We start from the raw sequence: 11,885 nt of genomic DNA, 5'->3' as shown, positions 1-11,885 counted from the left end.
TGTCTCTATAAGTGTCTCTAACAAGTGTCTCTAACAAGTGTCTCCAACAAGTGTCTCTAACAAGTGTCTCTAACAAGTGTCTCCAACAAGTGTCTCCAACAAGTGTCTCTAACAAGTGTCTCTATAAGTGTCTCTAACAAGTGTCTCCAACAAGTGTCTCTAACAAGTGTCTCCAACAAGTGTCTCTAACAAGTGTCTCCAACAAGTGTCTCCAACAAGTGTCTCTAACAAGTGTCTCTATAAGTGTCTCTAACAAGTGTCTCCAACAAGTGTCTCTAACAAGTGTCTCTAACAAGTGTCTCCAACAAGTGTCTCTAACAAGTGTCTCTATAAGTGTCTCTAACAAGTGTCTCCAACAAGTGTCTCTATAAGTGTCTCTATAAGTGTCTCTAACAAGTGTCTCCAACAAGTGTCTCTAACAAGTGTCTCTAACAAGTGTCTCTAACAAGTGTCTCCAACAAGTGTCTCTAACAAGTGTCTCTAACAAATGTCTCCAACAAGTGTCTCTATAAGTGTAAGTATAGTATATTTAAGTATATTTCAGAACTTTAAGTATATTTCAGAACTTTAAGTATATTTCAGAACTTTAAGTATATTTCAGAACTTTAAGTAGATTTCAGAACTTTAAGTATATTTCAGAACTTTAAGTATATTTCAGAACTTTAAGTATATTTCAGAACTTTAAGTAGATTTCAGAACTTTAAGTATATTTCAGAACTTTAAGTATATTTCAGAACTTTAAGTAGATTTCAGAACTTTAAGTATATTTCAGAACTTTAAGTATATTTCAGAACTTTAAGTAGATTTCAGAACTTTAAGTATATTTCAGAACTTTAAGTATATTTCAGAACTTTAAGTAGATTTCAGAACTTTAAGTATATTTCAGAACTTTAAGTATATTTCAGAACTTTAAGTAGATTTCAGAACTTTAAGTATATTTCAGAACTTTAAGTATATTTCAGAACTTTAAGTAGATTTCAGAACTTTAAGTATATTTCAGAACTTTAAGTATATTTCAAAACTTTAAGTAGATTTCAGAACTTTAAGTATATTTCAGAACTTTAAGTATATTTCAGAACTTTAAGTATATTTCAGAACTTTAAGTATATTTCAGAACTTTAAGTATATTTCACAGATGTTACAGAGACTCTTGTGTCCTCTTGTAAGAAGACGATGGTTCAAAGCAGGTGAGAGAAAAACAAATAAAAGAATATTTGAATTTTCATATTCAAACAGACATTCAGCTCATGACTTGATGAATAAATCATGAATTCATGATGAATTGATGATGATCAGCAGTCACATGTTGATACCTCAGGCTGATGATGGACAGATAAAAAAGGACAAACTCTTGTGTTTCATCATCATTGTGAGAAACAACCATGTCTCTCTATCAGGTGGTTATTCTGACTCTGACTGTTCTGCTGCTGCTCTACGGTAAGTTTACACATATATGACTGATCATCTTTGACATGATACTGTCCTCACTGTCTTTACTGTCCTCACTGTGTGTGTGTGTGTGTGTGTGTGTGTGTGTGTGTGTGTGTGTGTGTGTGTGTGTGTGTGTGTGTGTGTGTGTTGTCACCTCAGTGGCAGACAGTGAGGCGTCATTCTGTGTAATGTATGGTGGATCATGTCAGAGTTCGTGTTATGCTGGAACTAAACCTGTTGGTCTTTGTCCCGGCGGCAAATTGTAAGTTGTGATTTTTCTCAATATTCTGTTCATGTATTTATTGATTTATTGATTGATTTATTTTCTCTTTGTTTCTGTGCAGCTGTTGCCGTTAGCGCTCGTCATGCTAACTCAGACAGAGCTGGACTCAGACGATTGGACGGACAGAAGACGACGTCGTGGAAAATTTGTCCCTGAATTCTACTGACCTCGAAATATTCAAATGAATTCTTCTGCTGATTTCAGTTCAGATGGAATAATAAAAACATTATTCCCTTAACATCTCCTGCTTCTTTGTTTGTCTTTAATGTTGACATCTGCACATTATTCTGACTGCAGCCCATACTCACAATACATACTGTATCATTATATATATACTCTATATATACTGGGTTTATACACACACACACACACACACACACACACACACACACACACACACACAGTAGTTAATAATTCCAAACTATGTTTATAGTAGATAATACATTTTATTTAGAGGCTCCTGTCAAAGGTCAGCGTATATCAGGACATCAGCAAAACATGAGAAAATCTATCAATAATTAAATAAATCGATCAATAAATAAATAAATAAATACATACATTAATGAATTAGTTAATTAATGAGTCAATTAATTAATTAATGAGTCAATTAATTAATTAATGAGTCAATTAATTAAGTAATTAATTAATTAATTAATGAGTCAATTAATTAGTCAATTAATTAAGTAATTAATTAATTAGTCAATTAATTAATACATACATTATTTAATTAATGTATGTATTAATTAATTCATACATTAATTAATAAATAATTACATCAATCAATAAATGAATAAAATATGTTGGATGATGACAGGAAGTCACAACAGGTGAATTTAGATCTGAATTGGGAGAGAGATTCAGTATTTCTGGTCAGGTGGTAGAGAGAGTCACGTGATGATGTCACATGATGTCACGTGATGTCACATGATCATGTCACATGATGTCACATGATGTCACATGATGTCACGTGATGATGTCACATGATGTCACATGACTGTTGTGAGGAACAAACCTTTAACTCAATTAAATAAAGTAGGAAGACATTTGTACAGAAAATAAACTGATATGTTGAATAATGATAATAATAATGATGATAAATGAATAAAACAAAATGATATTTCATTCATAAACAGAACTTTTCTCTTTTCTCGTCTGATTTTATTCTGGTTTCTTCGTCACTAGAACACGAGAAAACATCTTGTTCCGTATGTTTTAAAGATGAAATGATGAAGTTACAATCAGGTGTGTTTTCTTTCCCATGTTTTCTTTCTCATTTCTTGTTTATTTCTTTTTTTTCTAATATTGCTGTTAATATTTAAAAAGCACTTTTTTTTTTAGTTCATGTCAGTGATTCGGTTACATACGTCGCACATGCAGCGTCAACTTAAAGGGGAAATGACGCGTTAACCAATAAACCATGGACATCTTCACACTCGTGTTTGGTCATCACGTATCCTTCCTCGCTTCCTCCCTTGGCTCCTCCCTCGCTCCCTTGGCTCCTCCCCCGCTCCCTTGGCTCCTCCCTCACAGATAGACGGACCAGTAGACGACGTTGAAGAAGAGGAAGGAGAACGGGAAGAGGGCTCTCGCGTAGAGGTCGACGCGTTTGGCGGCGGCGGGGATGACGGGTTTGGGGGGCGGCGGCTTCTTGTTGGCTTTGCTCTGGGACTTGAGGACTCCGCCCACTTCCACCGGCTTGCCGTAGCAGTCAAAGTTGGAGAGTTCAAAGTCTCGCGGTAACGAACCCACGATGCTGAAGTCGTTGGAGCGAAGGTCGGACTTTGACGTGCAGACTTTCTTACAGCGAGTTTCCACCGCCTGCTGCGAGGGAACAAACGAGCGTTTGGGTTTAAGAGACGTACGGAAAGCCGACAGCGTCACGAATCAATTCTGATTTAATCTCTTTGTTATCAAACACTCAGAATTACAACTTTTTATCTCAAAATAATCCTACTTTATCTTATAATTACGACTTCTGAGTACGACTTTTATCTGATAAATTAATAAATAGAATGAAAATTAAATGAAATAATGTCCCATAAGGATGATTTCATGTGTTCACCTGCAGCGTGTTGACATGAATGGGCGTTCCACCGGTGCCGTTCACCGTGTTGTTGTTGCTTTTGTTGGACGTTTTCTTTCCTTCTTTCTCCTGCAGAGCTTTTTCTTTGGTGGCCATTTTGGTTTTCTCCTCCTCGATCAGTCTGGGACTGTTGAGCATCACCTGTGCAGCAACAACACAGGTGAGCAGCTGAGGGGGCGGAGCCTGTGCTCAGCTTTGTCCACAGACATTTAGCAGTTTTTTTAGTTTCAACAATTACATCCAAGAGATTTACATAGAAAGTAAAATTAGCCTCTTAGCTTCTTACATTTTTGTCTGATTTTGTCTCGTTGGTTTCATTTTGGATGACTGATGTGTGTGTTTGTGTTTGTGTGTTTGTTTATCTGGTTGTGTTTGTGTTTGTTTATCTGGTTGTGTTTGTGGCTGTGTTTGTGTATCTGGTTGTGTTTGTGTATCTGGTTGTGTTTGTGGTTGTGTTTGTGGTTGTGATTGTGGTTGTGTATCTGGTTGTGTTTTTGGTTGTGTTTGTGTTTGTGGTTGTGTTTGTGTATCTGGTCGTGGTTGTGTATCTGGTTGTGTTTGTGATTGTGTTTGTGTTTCTGGTTGTGTTTGTGGTTGTGTTTGTGTATCTGGTTGTGTTTGGGGTTGTGTTTATGTATCTGGTTGTGTTTGTGGTTATGTTTGTGTATCTGGTTGTGTTTGTGGTTGTTTATCTGGTTGTGTTTGTGTATCTGGTTGTGTTTGTGTTTGTGTATCTGGTTGTGTTTGTGGTTGTTTATCTGGTTGTGTATCTGGTTGTGATTGTGTTTGTGTTTAGGTTGTGTTTTGGTTATGTTTTGGTTATGTTTGTGGTTGTGTATCTGGTTGTGTTTTGGTTGTGTTTTGGTTGTGTTCTGGTTGTGTTGAGGTTGTGTTCTGGTTGTATTTAGGTTGTGTTCTGGTTGTGTTTTGGTTGTGTTTTGGTTGTGTTTTGGTTGTGTTTTGGTTGTGTTTTGGTTGTGTTTTGGTTGTGTTCTGGTTGTGTTTAGGTTGTGTTTAGGTTGTGTTTGTGGTTGTGTTTAGGTTGTGTTTGTGGTTGTGTTTATGTTGTGTTTAGGTTGTGTTTAGGTTGCGTTTAGGTTGTGTTTGTGGTTGTGTTTAGGTTGTGTTTGTGGTTGTGTTAAGGTTGTGTTTAGGTTGTGTTTGTGGTGACTGACCTGCACCACAGCGTACTCCACCAGAGAAAAGCAGGCGAACAGTAAACATGCGATGAGCCAGATGTCGATGGCTTTAACGTAGGAAACCTTTGGAAGTTCAGACGCTAACAGCATGCTCTCACTGGACAGAGACAGGACTGACAGGATACCTGCACACACGTGAACACATGAACACATGAACACATCAACACATCAACACATGAACACATGAACACATCAACACATGAACACATCAACACATGAACATGAACACATCAACACAACACATCAACACATGAACACATCAACACATGAACACATCAACACATCAACACATCAACACATGAACATGAACACATCAACACAACACAGGAACACATCAACACATCAACACATCAACACATCAACACAACACATCAACACATGAACATGAACACATCAACACATCAACACATCAACACAACACATCAACACATGAACATGAACACATCAACACAACACATCAACACAGGAACACATGAACACATGAACACATCAACACATCAACACATCAACACATGAACATGAACACATCAACACAACACATCAACACATCAACACAGGAACACATGAACACATGAACACATCAACACATGAACATGAACACATCAACACAACACATAAACACATGAACACATGAACACATCAACATCAACATGAACACAACACAACACATCAACACATCAACACATCAACACATCAACATGAACACATGAACACATCAACACATCAACACATGAACACATCAACACATCAACATCAACACATAAACATGAACACATGAACATCAAAACATGAACACATGAACATCAACACATGAACACATGAACATGAACACATCAACACATGAACACATGAACACATCAACACATCAACACATCAACACATGAACATGAACACATGAACACATGAACACATGAACACATGAACACATGAACACAACACATCAACACATGAACACATGAACACATGAACATGAACACATGAGCACATCAACACATGAACATGAACACATAAACACATGAACACATCAACATGAACACATCAACACAACACATCAACACATCAACATCAAAACATAAACAAGAACACATGAACATGAACATCAAAACATGAACACATGAACATCAACACATCAACACATCAACACATGAACATGAACACATCAACACATCAACACATCAACATCAACACAAACATGAACACATGAACATGAACATCAAAACATGAACACATGAACATCAACACATGAACACATGAACACATGAACATGAACACATCAACACATCAACACATCAACACATGAACACATCAACACATGAACACATCAACACATGAACACATCAACACATGAATGTCACCACACACATCAACACATGAAAGTGACCATGAACACATGAACACATGAACATGAACACATGAACGTCACACACATCAACACATGATTGTCACCATGAACACATGAACGTCGCCATGAACACATGAACACATGAAGGTCACCACACACAACAACACATGAACATGAACACATGAACGTCACCACACACATGAACACATGAATGTCACCAAACACATGAACACATGAACACATGAACGTCACCACACACATGAACACATGAACGTCACCACACACATGAACATGAACACATGAACATGCACACATGAACGTTACCACACACGAACACATGAACCTCACCACACACATGAACACATGAACCTCACCACACACATGAACACATGAACCTCACCGCACACATGAACACATGAACATCACCGCACACATGAACACATGAACGTCACCACGCACATGAACACATGAACGTCACCACACATATGAACACATGAACGTCACCACACATATGAACACATGAACACGAACACATGAACGTCACCACGCACATGAACACATGAACGTCACCACACATATGAACACATGAACGTCACCACACATATGAACACATGAACACGAACACATGAACGTCACCACACATATGAACACATGAACACGAACACATGAACGTCACCACACACGTGAACACATGAACGTTACCACACACGTGAACACATGAACATCACCACACACGAACACATGAATGACAGACACTTTTACCCAGCCCTAACTGAAGGAAGTGATTTTAATGAAAACAAAGTGAGGACCGGCCAAAATGTCCTCACTTTGTAAAAATGACCTCACTCTGTTGGTTAAAAACCTGGTCCTGGTCCAGAGTGTGCAGCAAGTACAAGAATGCGTGTGTGTGCGTATTCTTCTACTTGCGGCATACTGAGGACCAGCGCGGGGTTTTAACCCCGTGAGTGAGGTCATTTTGAGGAAGTGGGGACATTTTGGCCGGTCCTCACTTTGTTTTCATTAAAATCACTTCCTTAGGTTGAAAACATGCTGTACTCTGTTTTCCAGCCCTGGTGGAACACACACTTTTTGCTCTGGGGCTCCACCTCCAGACATTTTATGGTACTGCACCCAGTGGTTCTTCATAGATGTCATTCATGAAGTAGATATTTGTGTGTGTGTGTGTGTGTGTGTGTGTGTGTGTGTGTGTGTGTGTGTGTGTGTGTGTGTGTGTGTGTGTGTGTGTGTGTTCTTGTACTTGCGGCATACTGAGGACCAGTGAGGGGTTTTTAACCAACAAAGTGAGGACATTTTTACAAAGTGAGGACATTTTGGCCGGTCCTCACTTTGTTTTGATTGAAATCACTTCCTTGGGTTGTAAACATGTTATACTTGAACACAGGTCCTCAATTTGGTACAAAAACCCGTTTTCCAGCCCTGGTGTTTCACACACATTTTCCTCTGGGGCTCCACCTGCAGACATTTTATGATACTGCACCCAGTATTTCTTTATAGATGTCATGGTGGAAATGCTGGTGCTCAATTTGCCAGCACTTTTACCCGGTCCTCAGTATGCAGCAAGTACAAGAATATATGTGTGTGTGTGTGTGTGTGTGTGTGTGTGTGTGTGTGTGTGTGTGTGTGTGTGTGTGTGTCCTCACCCAGTGGGACTCTGGCAGCCGAAGCGTCAGGATTGATCCAGAACGACAACCAGGACAAAACCACGCTGAGTAAAGTCGGAGCGTAAACTCCCATCAGGTAAAATCCCACCTGACGATGAAGAGTGAAGATCACCTCCACACACGTGTAATATCCTGTGAACACATGAATGAGTGAGTGAGTGAGTGAGTGAGTGAGTGAGTGAGTGAGTGAGTGAGTGAGTGAGTGAGTGTAAATGAGTGAGTGAGTGAGTGAGTGAGTGAATGTAAATGAGTGAGTGAATGTAAATGAGTGAGTGAGTGGATGAATGTAAATGGATGAGTGATGAGTGAATGTAACTGAGTGAGTGAATGTAAGTGAGTGAGTGATGAGTGAGTGAGTGAATGTAAATGAGTGAGTGATAAATGAGTGAATATAAGGTGAGTGAGTGAATGAGTGAGTGATGAATGAGTGAATGTGAGTGAGCAGGTGAGTGAGTGAATGTGAGTGAGTGATGAATGAGTGAATGTGAGTGAGTGAGTGAATGAGTGATGAATGATTGAATGTGAGCGAGTGAGTGATGAATGAGTGAATTGAAGTGAGTGAGTGATGAATGAGTGAATGTAAGTGAGTGAGTGAATGAGTGATGAATGATTGAATGTGAGTGAGTGAATGTGAGTGAGTGATGAATGAGTGAATGTAAGTGAGTGAGTGAGTGAGTGAGTGAATGAGTGATGAATGATTGAATGTGAGTGAGTGAGTGATGAATTAGTGAGTGAATGTGAGTGAGTGCATGAATGAGTGAGTGATGAATGAGTGAATGTGAGTCAGTGATGAATGAGTGAATGTGAGTGAGTGAGTGAGTGTGAGTGCGTGAGTGAATTAATATGAGTGAGTGAATGAGTGAGTGAATATAAGTGAGTGAGTGAATGAGTGAGTGATGAATGAGTGAATTTAAGTCAGTGAGTCCGTGAGTGAATGTGAGTGAGTGAGTGATGAATGAGTGAATTTAAGTGAGTGAGTGAATGTAAGTGAGTGAGTGATGAATGAGTGAATGAGTGAATGAATGAGTGAATGTAAGTGAGTGAGTGAATTGGTGAGTGATGAATGAGTGAATGCCAGTGAGTGAATGAGTGATGAATGAGTGAATGTGAGTTAGTGATGAATGAGTGAATTTCAGTGAGTGAGTGTGTGAATGAGCAAGTGAGTTATGAGTGAGTGAGTGAGTGAATGTAAGTGAGTGAGTGCATAAATGAGTGAGTGAGTTATGAATGAGTGAGTGGGTTAATGTAAGTGAGTGAGTGAGTGATAAATGTGAGTGAGTGTGTGATGAATGAGTGAATGTAAGTGAATGAGTGAGTGAATTAGTGAATGTGACTGAGTGAATGATGAATGAGTGAATATAAGTGAGTTGGTGAATGAGTGAGTGAGTGAATTTAAGTGAGTGAGTGAGTGAGTGAATGAGAGATGACTGAGTGAATGCAAGTTAGTGAGTGAATGAGTGAATCACCTGTCCCCTGGTAAAACTTGGTGCAGTTTCCATATTTAATGTCCTCTTGTTTAATGTCAAACTGAGGCAGAGCGATTTCGTCCATCTGGACCGGGTCAGACTGCCACATGAAGACAAGGTCACTGGTGGTGTAACCGACTGAGACAAGAGAGAGACACATGAGAGACACATGAGAGACACATGAGAGACACATGAGAGACACATGAGACACATGAGAGACACATGAGACACATGAGAGACACATGAGAGACACATGAGAGACACATGAGACACATGAGAGACACATGAGACACATGAGAGACACATGAGACACATGAGACACATGAGAGACACATGAGAGACACATGAGAGACACATGAGAGACACATGAGACACATGAGAGACACATGAGAGACACATGAGACACATGAGAGACACATGAGAGACACATGAGAGACACATGAGACACATGAGAGACACATGAGAGACACATGAGACACATGAGACACATGAGAGACACATGAGAGACACATGAGAGACACATGAGAGACACATGAGAGACACATGAAACACATGAGAGACACATGAGAGACACATGAGAGACACATGAGACACATGAGAGACACATGAGAGACACATGAGACACATGAGAGACACATGAGAGACACATGAGACACATGAGACACATGAGAGACACATGAGAGACACATGAGACACATGAGACACATGAGAGACACATGAGAGACACATGAGAGACACATGAGAGACATGAGAGACACATGAGAGACACATGAGACACATGAGAGACAAGAGTGTGTGTGTGTTCTTGTTCTTGCTGCATACTGAGGACCAGTGAGGGGTTTTTAACCAACAAAGTGAGGACATTTTTACAAAGTGAGGACATTTTGTCCGGTCCTCACTTTGTTTTCATTCAAATCACTTCCTGAGGTCGTAAACATGCTATACTCAATTTGGTACAAAAACCTGTTTTACAGCCCTTTTTGCTCTGGGGCTCCACCTGCAGACATGTTATGGTACTGCACCCAGTAGTTCTTTATAGATGTCATTCAAGACGTAGATCATTTGTAATTGTGTTGATTTATAAAGTGGAAATGCTGTTACAAGAAGAATGTGTGTGGGCGTGCGTGTGTGTGTGCGTGTGTGTGCGTGTGTGTGTGTGTGTGTGTGTGTGTGCGTGTGTGTGTGTGTACTCACAGCTCTCCAGCTGCATCTTACACAGTTGTGTATCCATCGGGAAAAGAGTGAGATCCAAGGGACAAGACAGTGTCACGGAGAGCCTACACACACACACACACACACACACACACACACACACACACACACACACACACACACACACACACACACACACACACACACACACACACACACGTTGACGTTGACCTTCACACTGTGAGCAGATGAACAGAGGTCAAAGGTCACCTCATGCTGATGAGGATGTCTCCGTTCCTGAAGATGAAGAGCAGGATGTTGTCCTGCGTCACGTCGTGGAAGTTTGCGCTTTTCTCGTTGGCGAAGAAAAGGTCTGGTTTCCAGAGACACTGAAACATCTTTGGGTCGATGGTGAGAGAGTCGCTCTTAAAGTCTGTGGGTAACTGAAGACGAGGGTCATTCCACCTCTGACGGAGGAAGATGTTCACTCTGTAGTCCTGCACACACACACACACACACACACACACACACATTGACGTCACGTGACCACATCTTTATCTTCCCTGTTAAACTCAACTTTGTAAACCGCTCACTCTCCCACACCAAAGTCGCTCACTCTCCCACACCAAAGTCACTCACTCTCCCACACCAAAGTCACTCACTCTCCCACACCAAAGTCACTCACTCTCCCACACCAAAGTCGCTCACTCTCTCACACCAAAGTCACTCACTCTCCCACACCAAAGTCACTCACTCTCCCACACCAAAGTCGCTCACTCTCTCACACCAAAGTCACTCACTCTCCCACACCAAAGTCGCTCACTCTCCCACACCAAAGTCGCTCACTCTCCCACACCAAAGTCACTCACTCTCCCACACCAAAGTCACTCACTCTCTCACACCAAAGTCACTCACTCTCCCACACCAAAGTCACTCACTCTCTCACACCAAAGTCACTCACTCTCCCACACCAAAGTCACTCACTCTCTCACACCAAAGTCACTCACTCTCCCACACCAAAGTCACTCACTCTCTCACACCAAAGTCACTCACTCTCCCACACCAAAGTCACTCACTCTCTCACACCAAAGTCACTCACTCTCCCACACCAAAGTCACTCACTCTCCCACACCAAAGTCACTCACTCTCCCACACCAAAGTCACTCACTCTCCCACACCAAAGTCACTCACTCTCCCACACCAAAGTCACTCACTCTCCCACACCAAAGTCACTCACTCTCCCACAC

The 11,885-nt window shown here is 40.6% G+C and overlaps 1 protein-coding gene across 1 annotated transcript in view; it reads right to left on the bottom strand.

Annotated features, from left to right (window-relative positions):
* Nucleotides 1-3,053: 3,053 nt before the first annotated feature.
* LOC310941113 (glycine receptor subunit beta-like) overlaps nt 3,054-11,885 on the bottom strand; it is a 12,747-nt gene continuing 3,915 nt past the window's right edge. The window contains exons 5-11 of the mRNA XM_083906206.1: nt 10,909-11,135; nt 10,681-10,763; nt 9,487-9,624; nt 8,000-8,152; nt 4,973-5,121; nt 3,777-3,938; nt 3,054-3,535 (exon numbers count right to left, since the gene is read on the bottom strand). Coding sequence (XP_083762332.1) covers nt 3,239-3,535; nt 3,777-3,938; nt 4,973-5,121; nt 8,000-8,152; nt 9,487-9,624; nt 10,681-10,763; nt 10,909-11,135 — 1,209 coding nt within the window. The 3' untranslated portion in view covers nt 3,054-3,238. The remainder of the gene's footprint in view (nt 3,536-3,776; nt 3,939-4,972; nt 5,122-7,999; nt 8,153-9,486; nt 9,625-10,680; nt 10,764-10,908; nt 11,136-11,885) is intronic.

Source organism: Microchirus variegatus (assembly GCF_963457635.1).
Source record: "Microchirus variegatus genome assembly, chromosome: 19".
NCBI lineage: Eukaryota > Metazoa > Chordata > Actinopteri > Pleuronectiformes > Soleidae > Microchirus > Microchirus variegatus.
Note: the sequence above shows the minus strand (reverse complement) of the source record. Positions and strands in the feature narration are given on the sequence as shown.